Consider the following 22767-nt stretch of genomic DNA (forward strand, 5'->3'; position numbering starts at 1 on the left):
TTAATATAAATCATCCAATATAAATTGGACGAGGAGGGGAAGGAAGAAAGGGTAAAGCAGAGAAAGCAAGAGTGGGGAATTTAGAATAGGAGAGAGGGTAAGAAGAAGGAGAAGGAAGGAGGAGAGGGAAAAGAGAGGGGACGAAGAAAGGAGGAAGGAGAGGAGGAAAGAAGAAGGCAGAGAAGGGAGGAAGGAACCTGGCAGGAACCCACCCCTCCTACCTACCTACCTACCTACCTACTCTCTCCCTTCCTACCTACCTACTGTATTTCTCTCTCTTTCTCTCCCTCTCTGTCCCTCTATCTACCTATCTACTTTTTTTTAAATTTGCCTCTTCAAAACCTTGGCACGTCTTATACTCCGGTGCGTCTCATACTCCAAAAAATATGGTAGACACCTAGGTTACTGATAATTGTTTTGACTTGTTTCCTCTACTTTTTTTTATAGTTGCTGTTCCATTGATGAAGAAATCGAAATCAGCAATTGCTCTTGGTGTTGTTACTGTTGCCTTCGTGATGGCAGTGGTAGCAGTGGTCATCATATGCCTCTTAGTCCTCTATGTCCAGCCAAGCGGTAAGCCTCTGGACTTCATCTATCAATATTGTAATAGTGGTGGAATAGTGGTGTCCATGAAGTTATTATCTTGAGAGATTTCCTACCAAGGATGGGATTGGAAAGTCTTTAGCTCATTCATTTTCACTTGTAGGGACCCCCCCCCCCACAGTATTCATGTTCCCATATACTCATTTAAAAAGTAGGATGACAGCCGAGGTGGCGCAGTGGTTAGGGTGCAGCATTGCAGGCCACTTCAGCTGACTGTTATCTGCAGTTCAGCGGTTCTAATCTCACCGGCTCAAGGTTGACTCAGCCTTCCATCCTTCCGAGGTGGGTGAAATGAGGACCCATTTTGGCATCCCAAAACCCTGACCCCTTCACCAAAATGGCCATGCATAGCCTTTAGGAGGCTTCCAGAGTGTTCCTGGGGGCTGGGGAGGGCAAAAACAAGTGAAAAATAGGCTGGTATTTCCTCATTTCCCCCTTCCCGCCCCCAGGAGCACTCTATACCTCCTAAAGGCTATGCAGGCCCCTTTTTTTGATAAAAAACAGGCCTGTTTTCTCAGAGTGCAAAATCTTTTTTTAAAAAATTTGCCTCTTCAAAATCTTGGTGCATCTTATACTCCGGTGCATCTTATACTCTGAAAAATACATTAGTTGTTTTTTTAACCAGTTTTTGAGGGCACCAAACCTTACACGCTTTTAGAATTGAAATACTGTTCTCACAAAATGGCTTATTGTAGTCACCACCACTGAAATCTTCCCTCTGAGGAAACACACTTCTCCTCCTGAAAATGCTCTGCTGTGTTTCTTTTCATTGGACTTCATTTTGGACCCCTGAAGGAGTATTCTTTCAACCGTGTCAAAATAGCTTTAAGAACCTAGATATCAGTGGTGGGTTTCAAAAATTGTTCGAACCTACTCTGTGGGTGTGGCCTCCTTTGTGGGATTGGTGTGCCACCCATGTGACCGGATGGGAGTGGCTTGCCGCCCATGTGGCCGGATATGAAGATGCCAACGACACTTGTCAGAACCACCTTAAATTACCTCACACCCAGCACTGGCATGCATAAGAATAGGATGCAAACTTGTTTTTTAAAAGGCATCTTTGGTTTGCGTTAAAACAACTTCAACACACGCAATGTTCTGATTGCACCACAAATGCAGTAGTCATCCTTACCTTTCACAGAGGCACTGAGTTTTATAAATATGAGCATGATAGTGTAGAATAATCATATCCAAGGACCAGTGGTGGGTTTCAAAAAACTTTGGAAGCTCTTCTGTAGGTGTGGCCTGCTTTCCGGGTCCACTGGTGGAACCTCTTCTAACCGGTTCGGTAGATTTGACGAACTGGTTCTACCGAATAGGTGCGAACTGGTAGGAACCCACCTCTGTTAGATATGCTTTAAAATTTCAAATTCTGCACAACCCTCCTTTTGTGTTGGAAGGAATGCCTAATTCTTATATTTATATATTTTTTTTCAGATGCTGATTCTAAATTGTCTAAAGGTTCTGAAGGTTATTTAATCGGTGTTGGCCGGGCGGATTGTACTGGTCCTATAGCTGAAGTATCTTTAGTGAGTATTTGCTTGGCCTCAATAGCTCACAGCCTAGTTATCCCAACCATTTAATATCCAACTCAAACTCAGCTCAAATAAGGCTCTCATTCAACCTTGGAGTAATGGGGACCCATGCCTTCTAATAATTTTCAATGGGAAAGAAGATTTCTCCTTTGGTGCCCGTGTACCACCCAGAAACCAAACATCAAACTCTTTCCCAACAAATCTTATAAAATTCCCATTCCTCTGAACTGCCTTTCCCCCATATCTCAGCAAGTTAAATATCCCAACTAGGACCATTTTATTCTCTGGCTTCTACGTCTTTCTATTCTTCTTCTTTCATTATTAGCCCATCAAGGTAGTACCATCAACACAGAATGGAGTTTGCTCCAAAGCTGAAATACACCGAGTGAATGAGAGGAAGAGTGGGAAGCAGAGGAGAGAAGAAAGATAGGAAGAGAGGGATAGGAGAGAGGGCAAGGGTGGGAAGATGAGGAGAATAAGGAGGAGTGGAAAGGGGAGAGAGGAGAAGGAGAAAGGAAGGGGAAGTAGAGTAGAAAATGATGGAGGGAAGACAGGATGTAGAAGAGAGGGAAGCAGAGGAGAGAAGAAAGATAGGAAGAGAGGGACAGGAGAGAGGGTGAAGTGGGAAGATGAGGTGTATAAGGAGGAGTGGTAAGGGGAGAGAGGAGAAGGAGAAAGGAAGGGGAAGTGGAGTAGAAAATGATGGAGGGAAGACAGGATGTAGAAGAGTTGGAAGCAGAGGAGAGAAGAAAGATAGGAGAGAGGGATAGGAGAGAGGGCAAGGGTGGGAAGATGAGGAGAATAAGGAGGACTGGAAAGGGGAGGAGAAGGAGAAAGGAAGGGGAAGTAGAGTAGAAAAGGATGATGGAGGGAAGAAAGGAGGTACGGAGGGGGAGGAGAGAAGCAGAAGAAATTGTTGGATAAGGCATAAATATGGTGTATGGAGAGCAGAAGAGCCAATAATTGGTTTTTCTTTTTATTTATTTATTTATTTTCCCTGGGAGTTGATGGCTAGATGAACTGATGTAATTATTTATTAACACAACATGATATTGGCTATGTAATAGTATAAATGTGATTATACGTTATGAAAATGGAAAATAAAAAAAGAAATAGGAGCCGAGGTGGCACAGTGGTTAGGGTGCAGTACTGCAGGCCACTTCAGCTGACTGCTAGCTGCAGTTCGGCGGTTCAAATCTCACCGGCTCAAAGGTTGACTCAGCCTTCCATCCTTCCGAGGTGGGTGAAATGAGGACCCGGATTGTTGTTGGGGGCAATATGCCGACTCTGTAAACCGCTTAGAGAGGGCTGAAAGCCCTATGAAGCGGTATATAAGTCTAACTGCTATTGCTATTGCTAAATGTTAAAAAAAAGAACAGGAGAACCTTCTGCTGCTAACATTCCAAAGGTCATTCCCACATGCTATAACATTACATTCATTCCAACTTTTTTCTACAACTACTGTACATTTCTTCTCAAACTTCTCTCAGGAAACACATACGGGTAGTCCCCGACTTACAACATTTCATTTAGTGACTGTTCGAAATTACAGCATTACTGGAAAAAAAAGTGGCTTGTAATTATTTTTCACACTCACAACTATTGCAGCATCCCCATGTCAAGTGATCAAAATTCAGATAGTGGGCAACTGACTCACATTAATGACGGTTGCAATTTCCTGGGGTCATGTGATCAGTGTTTGTGACCTTCTGACAAGCAAAGACAATGGGTAGAGCAGATTTACTTAACAACAGCATTACTAACTTAACAATTGCAATGATGCACATATCAACTGTGGCAGGAAAGATAGCAAAATGGGGCAAAACTCTCTTAAGAGCCGAGGTGGCGCAGTGGGTAGAGTGCAGTACTGCAGGCCACTTCAGCTGACTGCTAGTTCAGCAGTTCAGCGGTTCAAATCTCACCGGCTCAGGGTTGACTCGGCCTTCCATCCAGGGGTGGGTTTCTCGCCCCGTTCCAACCGGATCAGTTGGAACGAGGCCGGCGGCGTCCTCACACACGCACGCGGCGCGCGCGTGCACGCACGCGGCGCGCATGTGCACGCATGCGGCATGCGCATGCGTATTAGCGTCTGCGCGATGCTCCAGCTGCTCCTGGAGGATCGCGCAGGTGTTCTGCGCATGCGTGGAAAGCGCGAAATTCAAAAAAAAACGGGTAAGGAGCGGGCGCGGGTGTGCGGGCGCACGCGAGCGCGGGGGGGGGGCTTCGCCGTTCCCGGAAGTTACTTACTTCCGGGTTCGGCGACCAACCGGATCGCAGGGACCGGTGCGAACCGGTTGAAACCCAGCCCTGCTTCCATCCTTCCGAGGTGGGTAAAATGAGGACCCGGATTGTTGTTGGGGGCAATATGCTGACTCTGTAAACCGCTTAGAGAGGGCTGAAAGCCCTATGAAGCAGTATATAAAAATCTGCTATTGCTATTGCTATTAACAAATGTCTCGCTTAGTAACATAAATTTTGGGCTCAGTTGTGCTCGTAAGTCGGGAACTACCTGTACCACTGAGTAACTAATAATGTAATGTATTGTGCGCCCATTCCACCTACCTAAACTGAAATATTTACATATTACTGGTGCTTGCGTATTTGATTCTCCGGATTCCATCCTGGCGACCCCCTGGGGGAGGGCCTTCTCTGTTGCAGCTCCGGCCCTCTGGAACGACCTCCCCGTTGAGATCCGTACCCTTACCACCCTCCCGCCCTTCCGTAAAGCTACTAAGTCCTGGCTGTTCCGGCAGGCCTGGGGCTGCTGAAGTATCCAGCCCCACTTTAATTGTGAATGTTGTTGTATTTTAAATTGTTGTTTGTCTTATTTATCCCCCTTTCCTTTTTATTGTAAGCCGCCCCGAGTCCTTCGGGAGTGGGAGGCATACAAAACCAATAAACTAACTAAACTAACTTAACTAACTTAATAAACTAACTAAACTAACTTATAAGGAGCCGAGGTGGCGCAGTGGTTAAATGCAGCACTGCAGGCTACTTCAGCTGACTGCTAGTTCTGCAGTTCGGCTGTTCAAATCTCACCGGCTCAAGGTTGACTCAGCCTTCCATCCTTCCGAGGTGGGTAAAATGAGGACCCGGATTGTTGTTGGGGGCGATATGCTGACTCTGTAAACCGCTTAGAGAGGGCTGAAAGCTCTATGAAGCGGTATATAAGTCTAACTGCTATTGCTATTGCTATTGCTATTAACTTAACTAACTAACTAACTAACTAACTAACTAACTAACTAACTAACTAACTAATATCTCCTTTCTTTCTTGTACAACTATATTTATAACGATGGAAATGTTCAGAAGGATTTTGGAAGCCACCTACCAGGTTCGAGGAGGCATATGCATTTCTGGAGTCTCAGATTATAACACTTCTGATAAGAGAGGATTGAATTAGGTGTACGGTTAATGATACCCAGCCTGCTTCCACCAGTAGAATCTGGAAGGAGGGTTCCTTTGTCTTCCCTCTCCGAAGAGCAGTGAGGCTACCAGTTTTGTGGGTGTGGCTTTGTGGGTGTGGCAGGGGAAGGATACTGCAAAATCCCCAATCCCTTCCCACTCTCAAAATTTCCACTACCGGTTCTCCAAGACCTATCAGAACTGGCTGAATACCACCTCTGCAGAAAAGGCGTTACCATCAGGGATTGCAAGATCTTCTGTATTTCCCCCTCCTCCCACTTTTTTTGGAATAGTACTTCTCCCTTGCTTAAACTGGCAATAACCCTGTGAGAATTTAAGAAAGGTTGGCTGTTCCAAAAGGCCTTTGGGGATTGAGATGTTTAGATTTCCAGTAAGATCAGAACACTGATGAGCTTGCTTGTTATTCCTTAGTTCAGGATGATGGCGTGATGTAATTATGCTATAATTAATTCCTATATGTACAGAACAATATGAGTACAGAATGTAAGGATTTATATTCCTATATTTATATTCCTGTATATAATTCCTAGGGACGCGGTGACTCAGGGGCTAAAATGCTGAGCTTGTCAATGAGAAAGATCAGAAATTTGGCAGTTTGAATCCCTAGCTGAGTAATAGAGTGAGCTCCCATTACTTGTCCCAGCTTCTGCCAACCTAGCAGTTCGAAAGCATGTAAAAATGCAAGTAGAAAAATAGGAACCACCTTTGGTGGGGAGGTAATAGTGTCCGGTGCGCTTTCAGTCGGCCACATGACCATGGAGACATCTTCAGACAGCGCTGGCTCTTCAGCTTTGAAACAGAGTTGAGCACCACCCCCTAGAGTCGGGAACGACTAGCACGTATGTGTGAGAGGAACCTTGACCTTTATATAATTCCTATATTTACAGAACAATATGAGTACAGAATGTAAGGATTTATATATATTTTCCTATATTTTATCTCATTTTTTAGTTAGTCACTCAAAGTCAATAACCACCAAAGCAGTTTTTAATCTTAAACTAATAAATAATGACCTATTGTGTTTCACTGTAGATGGGCTATGCCAGTCTTCATCAGAAAGGTGGTGGCATCCTCTCACGACTATATTGCAGAACTTTCATCCTAGCAGAACGACAGGATGACGCCAAGCGAGTAGTGCATGTGGTTGCTGAAATAGGAATGATGTCTCAAAGAGTAAGGCTAGAGGTAGGTGAGGAATAACCAATACTTCTCCTCTCCACCCCTCTTCTTCCCCTCTCCCCCTCCCTTCTCTTTTATGAATTGTAATCATGGTGATGTTGTAATAAATTCGAAGCTGTAGGAGAAGGAGTGGCAGAACCTGGGGATGGAGTCAAAAGACTGTCTCTTTGTGGCTATGTAGAGATTCTGGTCTGATTCCTCTTTTGACTCTGCCTTCAGGTGCTACACTCCTTCTCTTACACAAATTATATACTTAAATACCAGTAGAAACTTAGGAATTAAAAGACAGATCCTTAATTGTAGTCAAGTTCTACAAGTAGACCATGAGATGTCAATTCATATAGTGAGCTGGGTGGTTGGTTTTTTTGCCTTGCTTTCTAAGTTATGGCTTATTTAATGTATTTAATTAATCATTGCAGATATTCTTCGGGTCCAATCCTGGTCCTGTTAGACAGCATTGTAATTAAGGCAGCTTTTCTTTAGAGCAGGCAGGTTACAATCCCAACATTACTATAACTTGATTTAGAATTTTCCCAACAGAAGGCAGCTTGATAAATGCATATATACCAGTATGTGTATGTGTAACGTGCTTTAGCACTTTAAAGATATACACTCTGGATAAAGATATATATTCTGAATATATATATCTATACACTTTGAATTCTTATTACTGAATGCCGTAAGACATACCCCTCTCCTAGTCCTATTGAAAATATTTTATGTAAAAGTAAAATGTAACAATGCAAGACAATATATTTCTTTCAAACCTTTTTTTAAGGTAATGAAACGGTTAAAATATAAATACGGAGATCTGTACAATCAGGACAATGTCGTAATGACTGGAACTCATACCCATTCAGGACCTGGAGGCTATTTCCAAAACACCTTGCTCTTGATAACATCCGGAGGTCTTATAAAGCCAGCACTGAATGCCATTGTCAATGGGATCGTTAAAGTAAGGCAACATCCAATTTAGCATTTTAACTTCATGTAATGGTATCTTTTGAGGCTGAAATGGATTCTCATCCTCCTTTGGACGTTCCTTTAAGACAACAGTTTCTTCCTCCGTACTTTAGAGAAAATTGCTACAGGTAGTCGTTGACTGATGACCATTCATTCCATGGCTGTTCAAAGAAACGTTGGCAATGAATGAAGGGATTTGTGACTGAGGCCCAAGCTATGGCCATTGGAACACCTCTATGGTCAATTTGATGAATTTATTTTATTTATTTAGTGTATGGAATATCATACATGGGCAAGCAAGTTATATATATATATATATATATATATATATATGTATGTATGTATGTATGTATGTATGTATGTATGTATGTATGTATATATGTATATATGTATATATGTATATATGTATATATGTATATATGTATATATGTGTGTGTGTGTGTGTGTGTGTGTGTGTGTGTGTGTGTGTGTGTTTGTGTTTATTTGTGCTGATAAATAAATAAAGGGAGACTAGTATAGATCTATTTCAAGCTATTTAGCTCTCATCAGCTAGCCATACCGTTACTGGGATTTGAACCTGGGCTACATTACATACTAGGCAGACATCTTAGCCATTAGGCCACAGACTCTTATCCATTATCAGCGAAGCCAGGGTGAAAGGTATCTATTAGATTTCCCCCCCCGCTGATAACGGATAAGAGCCTGTGGCTTAATGGCTAAGATGTCTGCCTAGTATGTAATGTAGCCCAGGTTCAAATCCCAGTAAGAGTATGGCTAGCTGATGAGAGCTAAATAGCTTGAAATAGATCTATACTAGTCTGCCTTTATTTATTTATCAGCACAAATAAAAAAACACAAATATAACAAAGGCAACAGTAAAAATATTGGGTTTCTGTCATGATGGACTCTTGTGACGAGCCGATTGACAGATGATGGAAGCAGTTAGCTTCCTCCCATAATTGGGGCTTACCAGGGGTTGTAAAAAATCTAATATATATATATATATGTATGTATGTATGTATGTATGTATGTATGTATGTATGTATGTATTTATTTTAGTGTCACAACCCTGGTATGCCCAAACGTGGGAGGAAGCTAACTGCTTCCATTCTCTGTCTATCGGCTCGTCACCAGAGACCATCACGACAGAGACCCAATATTTTTACTGTTGCCTTTGTTACATTTGTGTTGTATTTGTGCTGATAAATAAATAAAGGGAGACTAGTATAGATCTATTTCAAGCTATTTAGCTCTCATCAGCTAGCCATACCCTTATTGGGATTCGAACCTGTGCTGTATTACATCTTAGGCAGATGTGTTAACCACTAAGTCACAAGATCCTCCTCCTTATCAGCTGAGCCAGGGAAGTAGGTATGCATTTTAGTGTCACAACCCTGGAAGCCCAAACGTGGGAGGAAGCTAACTGCTTCCATCATCTGTCTATCGGCTTGTCACCAGAGACCATCATGACAGAGACCCAATATTTTTACTTTTGCCTTTGTTACATTTGTGTTGATTTGTGCTAAATAGCTTGAAATAGATCTATACTAGTCTCCCTTTATTTATTTATCAGCACAAGTACAACATATTTGGCTGCAGAGGTCTCCGATTGTAGGATAGCGAGGGTAACTGGAACGGGGCTAGGGCAGTTGTGTCTTCCTGTGGCATGACTCAGAGTTGTGTGGTTCTGGAGTAACTTGCTGCCCTGTAATGGCTTTTGTGTTGCATACACATGAGATGGAGATGTTAATATTCAATTGCAGGCTGATGATACTTGGTCCTGATCTATTCAGTGGCATAATAGGATTTGTTTACATTTACTTCTGGAGTAGCCTATCTCTATGCATTACTTTAAAATATCATGTTCTTTCTTTCTTATATTATTTAATGTTCAGTCTGTGACTCCCATTCTATGTTACAAAACGTCTGTGTTCAAGCAACCAATCTTGGCTTGGGAGGACGGCTGCTACAAGAGGGTCATCCAGGAGTAGAATCAGTGGTGGGTTGCTCATCCCGTTCCAACCGGTCTTAGCGCCTGCGCGATGCTCCAGCTGCTCGCGGAGAATCGCGCAGGCGCTGTATGTGCCATGCCCCTGCGTGGAAGCGCAGAAGCCTTCAAAGTCCGGTAAGGAGCGCGGGCGGGCGGGTGGGCCCTTCGGCGTTCCCAGAAGTTACTTACTTCCAGGTTCACCGACCAACCGGTTTGCGGGGACCACCGCGAACCGGTTGAAACCCGCCCCTGAGTAGAATTATCCCATGCATTCTCCTAACCACTTTTCTTATATAATAACTCTACTCCATGATAATATCTTTGAGACCTTCTGGGACCTCAAGGTTCTTTATTGTGCTTGATTTTTCAGTTATGTAAGTACCGTGTTTCCCTGAAAATAAGTCAGGGTCTTATTTTCTTTTGACTCCCAAAATAAGCACTTGGCCTAATTTTCGGGGGAGTCTTATTATTTTTGAGGTGCAGGAGGCCCCTTAACCTCAGCTTGCAGCCCGCGGATCAACTGATCCAGAGAGGTCCAGAAGTTCTGTTTCTGGAACACTCTTGCCATAAATTTCTGTTTCTGGCACACTTTTGCCACACCTAGCGTCGCTGAGCCTCCTTGTGGCTTCCCATGTAAACAGCACGAGGTGAGGAGGTGAGGTGACGGGGGTGGGAAGGGGGGGAACATGCCTCATGCACCCCACATGCACCTGGGACATGTTCCCCTCCTTTCCCCCCTGAGGAGAGAACTAGCTGCGCATGTGCTTCAAAGGCCTTATTTTAAGGGGAGGGCTAATTTTAGTGCATGCGTCAAAAAGTCTTAGTTTCAGGGAAACACGGTAGTCTTGTGCTAAAAAGCTGGATGCAAAAAAGCTGGATGCAAATCAAAATGTCTCCGTTTCCATGTTTTTAATCCCTATTTTCTACTTTTCAGAGTATTGACATGGCACATCAGAATATGGTGCCAGGACATGTTTTTATCGGTAGAGGTTTGGTAGAGGACAGTCAAATAAACAGAAGTCCTCTTTCTTACCTTGAGAATCCAGCTTCTGAAAGACGCCGGTAAATAAAGACAATATTGAGGGCATTTTCATTCATTGTAGTGGATGTAATGTAAATCTTATAATTTAGCTAAGGCATAGTATTCATATCTGCGCAACGCTGGATTAAGATTCACTTGCTCAAAGGAAGCGTTTCCCAATGTTAGTAACTTTAAGATGTTTGGACTTTAGCTGCTACAATTCCCTCCAACGTATTGACGGGGGAAATTGGCAACTGAAGTGCACAGAGCTTAAATTTATCATGCTCTAAACAATTATCTGTTTGTTTAGAACTTGCTCAATGAAAAACAGACTCCTATGGGTATTTTATAGGAGCCCTGTCTAGAATATAATGATTTACTGTTTTGTTCTCTTTCCAAAATGCCCAGAAGGAGATGAAAATATATTTGGAGGGTATTATTTTCCCCCCTCCTTCTTCCATTTCCTTGATGAGGGAAGGCCACTATCATGATCATAGGAACGGCAATGCTGAAAGGTTCAAGAGACAGAGTCCTTCCTTAGCCATTCATTTATTTATTCATTTTAGATCACCTGGACAAGTGGTGGGTTGCAGGCAGTATGCCCTGGTATGGGCGTACCGGAGGCAGCCCAGAGCACTGGATACCGTTCCGGTATGGTGCTCCGGAGGGCCCACACACCCGCCCGAGCTCCTTACTGGAGTTTAAATGCTTCTGCGCTTCCGTGTAAGTGCATGGCGCATTCAGCGCCTGCGCGACACTATGTGGAGCAGCTGGATTGTCGCGATGGCACTTGAACACATGCTTGCACTGCGTGTGTGTGCGCTGCGCGCATCCATGAGGACGCTCCCAGCCCTGTTCCAACCGTACCAGTTGGAACGGAATTTGTAACCCACCACTGACCTAGACCTTACGTTATTTAGCAGCTTACAGACAACAGAACATCCATGGTATAATAATGATATGATAGAAATTATAAATTATCATAGTAAAGCAACATGGATAGTTAAGTGAACAATGAGAAACAACATAAAAGTGGAATTTAGCACATACTTGACAAGGTCAGTCTATAGTAAAACTTCCATGACATTAAGAGTGTGTACATAGGTAAAAATGTGTACATATGTGAATACCCAAGAAACTTTAATGTTGACATTGCTAAGGATGTTGCTAATGCTGAGAATGAATTTTGAGAGCTCAGAATGCTGAATGCTGAGAACGTTGAATTCTTCATGCTGGTGAGCAATTGAAGTCCACAAATATTTGTTAAGATGTTGTTAAGATTGAGAAGCTCTATTCTAGTTGCTGCGAAAGGCTCTCTTTTCTCCCCCCCCCCAACACCATGTCCTCCATGTTTTCCAGGTATTCATCAAACGTAGACAAAGAATTGACGTTGCTGAAAATGGTTGCAGATAATGGCCGAGAAATTGGAATGTTTAGGTGAGAACTTTTTTGAAAACAGGGAGGAATTCAACCCAGGCAGACTATATTGGTTCATTTTATTCCCAACAGGGCTGTTACAGGCTACATATAAAGGCTGGTATAGAAAAGTAGATTGGGATAAAGCAGTGAAAGGATCTAGCTTAAACATACAGGTGAACTTGAATGGCCAAAGGTAGCCTTGAGCCTTGGTCTTCTTTTTTCAAGTTCATCACCTTTATCCTATTTCATACGTTGCCTGATGAGTTGGTGAAGTTGAAATTCAAGAAAGATGGATGGGTAAAGAAAATAAAGTTGAGAAAAGCTGACTTGTGTGATGAAGAACAAAAGAAGGGAAATAAGACCATACCCCATTGTATTGAAAGCATAGCTTGCTGGGAGATAGGTTAAACATGTATTCCAGCTGATTAATCAATAATTGATTGCTTACTAGCAGTCTGCATACTAACAGCTTCCCTTTTAAGGAGAGGAGAAGAAGAAGGGCTTTAAAACAGAGGTTTCTCTCACATTTTAAGCTGTTCAGAGTCATTTGTGAGATGTGCGGCAAATAAATTGAATAATAAATGAGTAAAAAGAAATGGATTAGAGATAGATAGATAGATAGATAGATAGATAGATAGATAGATAGATAGATAGATAGATAGAACTTGCCTCCAGAAGTTGTGAATGCACCAACACTGGACATTTTTAAAGATGTTGGATGACCATTTATGTTGCTTATGTTTATTTTATTTATATGCCGCCCTTTTCCCCCGAAGGGGACTCAGGGCGGTTCACAACTCAACCAAGGGAGAGGGATGCAGACAAAAATTAAAACGACACGCAACAATACATAATTTAAAACACACAAGAGTCATACCATTCGAGAAGGGGGTAGAAGCTTTTTAGCCCCAGGCCTGTCGGAACAGCCAGGTTTTAAGGGCTTTGCGGAAGGTCTGGAGGGTGGTGAGGGTTCGAATCTCCACAGGGAGTTCATTCCAGAGGGTCGGAGCAGCCACAGAGAAGGCTCTCCTCCGGGTGGTAGCCAATCGGCATTGGCCGGCGGATGGAATTCGGAGGAGGCCTAATCTGTGGGATCTAATCGGTCTAGTGGAGGTAATTGGCAGCAGGCGGTCTCTCAAATACCCAGGTCCAATACCATGAAGGGCTAAAGTGTCTAAATTTGTCTAAAGTGGTGTAAGGTTTCCTGCCTGAGCAGGGGGTGGGACTAGAAGACCTCCAAGGTCCCTTCCAACTCTATTCTAATCTAGATAGATAGATAAGTGACAGACAGACAGACAGACAAAGACTGACTGAATTTTTGGATAGGAAGTGTTAAATCATATATGGTTAGTTGCCTAGGGCCTTTGGTAATAGATGGCATAGAAGTAAGTAAGTAAGTAAACAAGTATTCTCCTAACAGCTTTCCCTTCTTTGATTTTTTTTACTAGCTGGTTTGCCGTTCATCCTGTCAGTATGAACAACAGCAACCTTTTAGTAAATAGTGACAATACTGGCTATGCAGCTTATCTCTTTGAACAAGAGAAGAATGAAGGATATCTTCCAGGAAAGGTAAGGACAATTAATGTTCATCATTGTATACAACAAAGTAAGTTGTGTTAGCCTTCTAATGAATGTAGCTAGTAGCAATAGCAATAGCAATAGCAGTTAGACTTATATACCGCTTCATAGGGCTTTCAGCCCTCTCTAAGCGGTTTACAGAGTCAGCATATCGCCCCCACAGTCTGGGTCCTCATTTCACCCACCTCGGAAGGATGGAAGGCTGAGTCAACCTTGAGCTGGTGAGATTAGAACCGCCGAACTGCAGATAACAGTCAGCTGAAGTGGCCTGCAGTACTACACCCTAACCACTGCGCCACTTCGGCTCCAGTAGTTCAAATAGTGGTTGGCAGTGGCTGACAGCGACCCAGAGTTTTATACGGGAAATGTTATATTTCTATGTGAAGATCTTGGGATTTGCATCTGGGACCATTCCCATTCAATGCATGAAATAATAGCCCCAAATGATTATTCCCCATTAGGTTTTAAACCCTGTTTAAGATATTATTAGTACTTTAGATTTTATCAATAAACTAAAGTTCAACTAAGGGATGTGGTGGCTCAGTGGCTAAGACGCTGAGCTTGTCGATCAGAAAGGTCGGCAATTTGGCGGTTCAGATCCCTAGCGCCGTGTAACGGAGTGAGCTCTCTTTACTTGTCCCAGCTTCTGCCGACCTAGCAGTTCGAAAGCATGTAAAAATGCAAGTACAAAAATAGGAACCACCTTTGCTAGGAAGGTAACAGCGTTTCGTGCACCTTCTGCATAAAAGAGCCGAGGTGGCGCAGTGGTTAGGGTGCAGTACTGCAGGCCACTTCAGCTGACTGTTATCTGCAGTTCAGCGGTTCTAATCTCACCGGCTCAAGGTTGACTCAGCCTTCCATCCTTCCGAGGTGGGTAAGTCTCCTAGAGTCAGGAACGACTAGCCTATATGTGTGAGGGGAATCTTTACCTTTACCTAAAATTCAACTATGTTACTCTCCAGAAGCATTGCAAATTTTGTTCCTAGAATTCCAGGTCCTATTGACCAAGAAATTTGGAGATTATACTCATAGTACAATTGAGGAGGTTAAGGTGAGGAGGCTAAATTGTGTTCCTTTCTTCAGTTGGCAGGTGAAATGTGGGACAGTAGCTCACTCTTCTGGAGTTCTAGGAAGTCTTCATAATTGGTTCTATTCCCAGACATGTGGGTGATGCGTTTATTGGTCCTTTGATGTGGATTGATTTGTTATTGTTTGATTGCTTTGGTCTGGGTTTCCTGTGGGGTTGTATATTATTAACTGTTTTTTTATTGTTTTTGGATTTTGAAAGCCACCCAGACTTTATATATAAATAATAATTATATCCCAGATCCTTGGAAAGAACTAAAGAGATGCATCAAAACGCTAAATCCAGTCTGAACATCTGGCTGACTGTGCAACGAACCCAGTGGTGGGTTTCAAAAACTGGTCGAACCTACTCTGTGGGTGTGGCCTCCTTTGTTGGAGTGGCTTGCCACCCATGTGACCGGATGGGAGTGGCTTGCCACCCCTGTAACCAGATATGAAGATGCCGACGACACTTGTCAGAACCACCTTAAATTACCTCACACACAGCACTGGCATGCATAAGAATAGGATGTAAACTTGTTTCTTAAAAGGCATCTTTGGTTTGCGTTAAAACAACTTCAACACACTCAATGTTCTGATTGCACCACAAACGCAGTAGTCATCCTTACCTTTCACAGAGGCACTGAGCTTTATAAATATGAGCAGTATAGTGTAGAATAATCATATCCCAGTGGTGGGTTTCAAAAAATTTTGGAAGCTCTTCTGTAGGTGTGGCCTGCTTTCCGGGTCCACTGGTGGAACCTCTTCTAACCAGTTCAGTAGATTTGACTAACCGAATAGGTGCGAACTGGTAGGAACCCACCTCTGAACGAACCATAATAACGAAGCTTGGCAGTGCAAATGAAATGAAATAAATACAAGGAAGCAAACTTTCATTTCCATGTGACTACTCACAAAATCTGAAAGGAGAGAATATTGCTTGAAGGTGGCAGGCAATTAAAACATTGCAGTAAATGTCAGATCTCATTTAAGAGCCATTTTGTTAAGATTCTGAGCAATAATGTTGCGGGATCAACGGGAGCCGCCGATATGACTTTCTTCCTCTTTCAGGGTCCCTTCGTAGCAGCGTTTACGTCTGCTAACTTGGGTGATGTGTCTCCGAATACAAAGGGCCCATATTGCATCAACACTGGGGATCCATGTGAAAACATGGAGAATTACTGCCCTGTAGGTGGGGTAAGTATTGGATCAAAAGTGTGTGCATTTCGTGGTTGAAATTATATGGGGTTTCATATACCTTCCTCTGATATATATATCAAAGTTACTCAGAAGAAAAATACCAAGAACTTTATGAATTCAACTCTACTTAAGACTGACTTTCAAAGAGAGCAACCGATTGGTTTGATTTCAGGATAAGTTGCCTAATAGAGGACTCTTCAAAATGCTCAAGATTCTATTCTATTCTATTTATTAAATTTATAGGCCGCCCAATCCTGAAGGACTCCGGGCGGCTTACAGAAATAAAATTTTAAGAAAAAGGTTAAAAAGACAAACAGAAGAGAACAGATTAAAAGAAACACATCATGCACCCGATCTAAGCGGGGCTGGACCTCGGTCAAGAGGTCAACAGCCCCAGGCCTGCCGGAATAGCCAGGTTTTAATAGCTTTTCGGAAGGCCATGAGAGTGGGTAAGGTCCAGATCTCTGGGGGTAGTTCATTCCATAGGGCCGGAGCGGCAACAGAGAAGGCCCTCCTCCGAGGCACCGCCAGCCGACATTGTCTAGCTGATGGCACCTGGAGAAGGCCCACCCTGTGCGATCTTATCGGTCTTAGGGAGGTGTGCGGCAGAAGACGGTCTCGTAGATATCCGGGTCCTTGGCCATGTAGGGCTCATGGTCTAAGTTCCCACAGATAATTAAAAGCAATCATTCAATTGTGCCTTTGATTACCTCATAATCCACTGACTGTTGGATAATAAAAAAAGAATACTTTATTGTCATTGTACACAGTGTACCCATACAACAAAATTCACATAACACCCAGAGACCAGGCCCAACACACATGACAATTTAATAGAATAGAATAGAATAGAATAATTGTATTATTTTCTTTAAGCAAGGCAGTCAGTTTAGCTATCTCTGCTAATTCCAGCTATTTGTCCATAAATGTCTCAGCATATGTAACATCAAAGTTTCAAACCCCCCCCCCCCCGGCCAAGCTCTTTATTCATTAAGCCCAAGAGAAAAGTCTCTGGTTTTATCTTTATATTCACTTTAAAAATCTGCTATATTAAGATGTGAACCCTGCTCCTCTCTCTTTGCTTTATCACAAGTCCACCGTAAATGGTAAAAGGTTCCTTATTTACATTTGAATGTTTGTTGAATGTTTATTTCATTTATATGCTGCCCTTTTCCCCCGAAGGGGGACTCAGGGCGGCTCACAACTCAAACCAGGGAAGGGGGGGATACAGACAAATTAACAACAACACAAAAAAAAATACATGATTTAAAAACACACAACAATCATACCATTCGAGACGGGGGCAACGGTTCTTTAGCCCCAGGCCTGTCGGAACAGCCAGGTTTTAAGGGCTTTGCGGAAGGCCTGGAGGGTGGTGAGGGTGCGAATCTCCACGGGGAGTTCGTTCCAGAGGGTCGGAGCAGCCACAGAGAAGGCTCTCCTCCAGGTAGTCACCAGTCGACACTGGCCGGCGGATGGAATTCGGAGGAGGCCTAGTCTGTGGGATCTAATCGGTCTGGTGGAGGTAATTGGCGACTACCTATTTACATTTCCAACATTCATTTGAAGCACCTTTTATAACTGGGTTATAATTGGAATTTACAATTGAGGGAATAAAGATAAAAAGGAAGTAAGTGGGCACAAAGATAAAGGATGGTCAACCACTTATCTTTCCCCATCTAATTTGTTGTTCTGAAATCCAATTTAGGCTAGGATGTGCATTGCTTCAGGTCCTGGGAACGACATGCTTCAGAGCACACAAATAATTGGGAGACACATCTACTCAAATGCAAAGGTATGTCTAAAATTATAACGTTTTAGGAAAATATAGATGTTAAGGGCTGGCATCTAACTCCTATATTTTCTAGGAAAGCATTCTAGGAAAACATGGATGCTAGAATCTTAACATTCTAGGAAAATATAGATGATAGAGATTGTCACTTTTCTAATAATTTGCTTTTAACTAGAATATTTTTCCATTAAAAACTTTATTTAGCAATGATGATGAATTATGAATTAAATACAGATATGAAAAGATGATAAATACTTTGTTTCTCTGAAAATAAGACAAGGTCTTATTTTCTTTTGACACCCGAAATAAGCATTTGGCTTTATTTTGGGGGAGGTCTTATAATTTTTGAGGTGCAGGAAGCGGCGAGCATGATCACCTCATGGCTGCTGCTGTGTTGCAATATTTTGGGGGAGGGCTTATTTTCTGGGGGGAGGGCTTGTTTTAGTGCATGTGCTCAAAAGCCCAATTGGGCTTATTATCTGTGGAGGTCTTATTTTCAGCAAAACAGGGTAGATGATAGATAGATAGATAGATAGATAGATAGATAGATAGATAGATACAGATAGATAGATAGATAGATAGATAGAATAGAGATAGATAGATATAGAAAGAGATAGATGATAGGTGGATGATAGAGATGATAGAAATAGAGACAGACTGATATATGTATGTATGTATGTATATATGTATGTATGTGTTGCATTTGTGCTGATAAATAAATAAAGGGAGACTAGTATAGATCTATTTCAAGCTATTTAGCTCTCAGCATATAGATAGATAGATAGATAGATAGATAGATAGATAGATAGATAGATAGATAGATAGATAGATAGATAGATGATAGATAGATAGATACAATTTATAGATAGATAGATAGATAGATAGATAGATAGATAGATAGAGAGAGAGAGAGAGAGAGAGAGAGAGAGACAGACAGACAGACAGACAGACAGACAGATATTAGAATAGATCATATTCAATGTAAAGATTTATTGCTGTGTAGCACCTGACAAACACTGGGAAAAACTGTCTTTAGGCCCCTGCATTAACTTTGCCGCACTTTACTATGGACCTAAATTTTGTTCAAACAGATTGTAAGGTTCAGGAAGGGTACAAACTATGCTTCATTACTACCACAACTCCCGTATCTCCAATTAAACTACCCATTGGGGATAGGAGGAAGTTGACGGACATCATAGCTGTTTTCTAACCTTATCTTATCTGGTTAGAAAATCTCACTTCCTAACTAGTAAGAAACCATGGTTGTATACGTTATATTGGGAAAAAACAAAATCCTTTTCCCTTGATGAAGAGTTTTACCCTTCTGTCAGGGTGAGAGCTTGATTGCAGCTATTTCTATCTCAGGATTTAATGTCTCTTCTACCTGATAGGTTCGTTGAAGAAATGATGCCTGTTGTTGAATTGCAAATCATAGTAGCTTCCGCTACTATAGTAGCTTCCCCTTGTATGTCTAATGATGAGGGTCCCTGGGAGTTGCAGTTCAGAAGTCCAGAACGTCCCTACCACGCGTACAGATCCACACTTGAACAATACATATGGGCTCACATTCAGTAATACAATGGTCACCAGATTTGAGTGATGATTGGTTCTCATTTGTATTTCAGGAAATATATATGAAGGCCTCAAAAGAGATTGATGGTCCCATCAGCTCAATTCATCGATGGGTGGACATGAGTAACGTCACTGTTCAGCTGAACTCTACACACACGGTAGTGTACCCCCATGGTGATGTTTCAGGCAGACAGTATCAATACAGAAGTATTTACAATGCAGACCATAACTCTTTACATTGTTTATAAGAGCCGAGGTGGCGCAGTGGTTAAATGCAGCACTGCAGGCTACCTCAGCTGACTGCAGTTCTGCAGTTCGGCTGTTCAAATCTCACCGGCTCAAGGTTGATTCAACCTTCCATCCTTCCGAGGTGGGTAAAATTGGGGGCGATATTGTTGTTGGGGGTGATAGGCTGACTCTGTAAACGGCTTAGAGGGGGCTGAAAGCCCTACGAAGCGGTATATAAGTCTAACTGCTATTGCTATTGCTATTTTGTCTTTTTTCCAAAGGGTAAAACATGCAAACCAGCTTTGGGATACAGCTTTGCTGCAGGTACCATAGATGGGACAGGAATGTTCAATTTTACTCAAGGCAAGTAGAAAGAAATATAGACAGATTTTATTTATTACTATTACTCTGTTCCACAGCATCCCCCAAGCTACTGGTCTGCATATGTGATGGGACTGCAGATTCTCAAATTCTCAGCCACCATGTTCTGCAGAGCATCTGAGCTTGGAAGACAAATTTGGAGAGCCAGCTTGGGGAAATAGCTATGGTGGTGGGCTAGAAATAAGGAGACTGTGAATTGTAGGTCTCCCAAAACCAAGATTGACTTTGGGCCAATTAGACTCTCCAAGTTCAATGCATTTCACAGGGTTGTTATTGTGGGGAAAATAATGAGCCGAGGTGGCGCAGTGGTTAGGGTGCAGTACTGCAGGCCACTTCAGCTGACTGTTATCTGCAGTTCAGCGGTTCTAATCTTACCGACTCAAGGTTGACTCAGCCTTCCACCCTTCCGAGGTGGGTGAAATGAGGACCCACACTGTGGGGGCGATATGCTGACTCTGTAAACCGCTTAGAGAGAACTGAAAGACCGACAATCTTTCTCATACCTGCAACTTCTATTTAAAAAAAATAGATTGCTCTTAATATCAGGCATCCTTAACTTTACAATTAGTCCTCACCATCAATCAGAACAAATGATTTATACATGTAAACATTTGAGATGAGTTTCTTGTTTGTTTGTTAAAAGGAAAAGGTCCTGAAACTAGAAATCTGTAAAACGCCTCTTGACAATTATAGGTTGTATAAATTATACTCTCTTTTTTTTCAAAACAAACTAAAAGCACAAGAATGTGTACTTTTATGTTAGTTTTGGTTCCTGCCAACTACATGGATAAATTCCTGTTGGCCAACATTTTCAGAAGTTTCAAGTTTCAAGTTTAATTTTATTTATAGGCCTCCCAATCCCGGAGGACTCCGCACGGCTTACAGAGAGGGGAAAGAAAATAAAATAAAATAAAATTAAAATAGACAAGTTAAAAAAAAATGATCTTCTTCCTAAGGATGAGAGAGAGGAATGGCTCAAACTCATTCTATAACTCACAGTTTCCCAGCTTCCTTTTTTAAAATTCCTGTACCAAACTGGTTCTTTTTTAATGCCATTTGCTATAATGCCATTAGGTGTTGTTAAATATTTCATGTTAATTCAATAATGTATTTTAATATGGTGGAAAGCATTCTACTTTTACATGCTTTTTTTAAACAGGCACCACGGAAGGCGACCCGTTCTGGGATTCTGTCGTTGATACTATCCTTGTTGGACCATCCAATGAATCGATAGAATGCCATAAACCTAAGCCTATTCTATTACCTTTAGGAGAGGTATGCACCGTTAGCAGTGGTGGGATTCAAAATTTTATTTATTTATTTATTTATTTATTTATTTATTTATTTATTTATTTATTTATTTATTTATTTATTAGGATTTGTATGCCGCCCACTCCCAGGGGACTCTGGGCGGCTCACAATAGACAAGAAACATTTAAATTTAAAAAATAGAAATAAGATATAAAATATATAAAAAAAAACTATTAAAATTCACATCAACCATTCTATCTAGGCGGGGCTGGATATTAATCAACAGCCCCAGGCCTGCCGGAACAGCCAGGTCTTGATGGCTTTATGGAAGGCCGAGAGAGTGGGTAGGGTCCGGATCTCTGCAGGTAGTTCGTTCCACAGGGCCGGCGCAGCAACAGAGAAGGCCCTCCCCCGGGGAGTCGCCAACCAGATTGTCCGGTTGACGGCACCCGGAGGAGGCCCAACCTGTGCGATCTTGTTGGTCGTTGGGAGGTAAGTGGCAGGAGGCGGTCTCTCAGGTAGCCAGGTCCTAAACCATGAAGGGCTTTAAAAGTAATGACTAGCACCTTGAAGCGCGTCTGGAGACCAATAGGAAGCCAGTGCAGCTCGCGGAGGATAGGTGTAATATGGGTGTATCCAGATACACCAAATATCGCTCGCACGGCTGCGTTCTGGACCAGCTGTAGTCCATTTTTTACTACAAATTCTATGGGCGTGGCTTGGTGGGCATGGCAAGGGAAGGCTACTGTAAAATCTCCATTCCCTCCCCACCAGGGGTGGGTTCCAGTGGGCACTACAGCTGGTTTGCTTGAGTGCGTGCCATGAATGCGCAGTTGATGTACACTGCCTGTGTATGTGCAGTGTGATTGAAATTTTTCTGTCCATGTGCAGATCTGAAAAACAAGATGGTGGTGGGGGTGTCACAGGTCTGGGTCGCTGCCAGTTCCAGTGACCTAGGCCACCAAACCAATACTGGTTTGGCCGAACTGGTCCAAACCGGTAGGAACCCATCACTGCTCCCCACTCCAGGGGAAGGTTACTGCAAAATTCCCATTTCCTCCCGATCAGCTGGGACTCGGGAGACAGAAAATAGATGGGGGCGAGGCCAGTCAGAGGTGGTATATAGTACAGTTCAGAGCCGAGGTGGCGCAGTGGTTAGAGTGCAGTACTGCAGCCACTTCAGCTGACTGCTAAGCTGCAGTTCGGCGGTTCAAATCTCACCGGCTCAAGGTTGACTCAGCCTTCCATCCTTCCGAGGTGGATAAAATGAGGACCCAGATTGTTGGGGGCGATATGCTGACTCTGTAAACCGCTTAGAGAGGGCTGAAAGCCCTATGAAGCGGTATATGCATCTAACTGCTACTGCTATTGCTATTCTCCAAACGATTCAAAATTTCTGCTACCAGTTCTCCAGAATAATGGTCATATTTTCTGAAGTTTCAGGAATTTGGAATTCTAGATTTATTGTGTTTAGATGTTCTAAATCTATCAGACAATTTGGGTATCATATTTCTAAAAGGCTCTGCTGGAAAACAGTAAGGAATCAATTCTAGGAATTGGTTTG

General features: G+C 42.5%; 1 protein-coding gene across 1 annotated transcript in view; it reads left to right on the forward strand.

The window, feature by feature from the left end:
- Positions 1-447: 447 nt before the first annotated feature.
- LOC116523326 (putative neutral ceramidase C) overlaps positions 448-22767 on the forward strand; it is a gene marked incomplete at its 5' end in the record, with an annotated part of 30690 nt that continues 8370 nt past the window's right edge. The window contains 12 exons of the mRNA XM_032238431.1: positions 448-573; positions 2041-2132; positions 6597-6749; positions 7522-7698; positions 10631-10758; positions 12077-12154; positions 13585-13705; positions 15851-15976; positions 17688-17774; positions 19397-19501; positions 19853-19934; positions 21112-21227. Coding sequence (XP_032094322.1) covers positions 448-573; positions 2041-2132; positions 6597-6749; positions 7522-7698; positions 10631-10758; positions 12077-12154; positions 13585-13705; positions 15851-15976; positions 17688-17774; positions 19397-19501; positions 19853-19934; positions 21112-21227 — 1391 coding nt within the window. The remainder of the gene's footprint in view (positions 574-2040; positions 2133-6596; positions 6750-7521; positions 7699-10630; positions 10759-12076; positions 12155-13584; positions 13706-15850; positions 15977-17687; positions 17775-19396; positions 19502-19852; positions 19935-21111; positions 21228-22767) is intronic.

This window comes from Thamnophis elegans, unplaced genomic scaffold, assembly GCF_009769535.1.
Source record: "Thamnophis elegans isolate rThaEle1 unplaced genomic scaffold, rThaEle1.pri scaffold_171_arrow_ctg1, whole genome shotgun sequence".
NCBI classification, from domain to species: domain Eukaryota; kingdom Metazoa; phylum Chordata; class Lepidosauria; order Squamata; family Colubridae; genus Thamnophis; species Thamnophis elegans.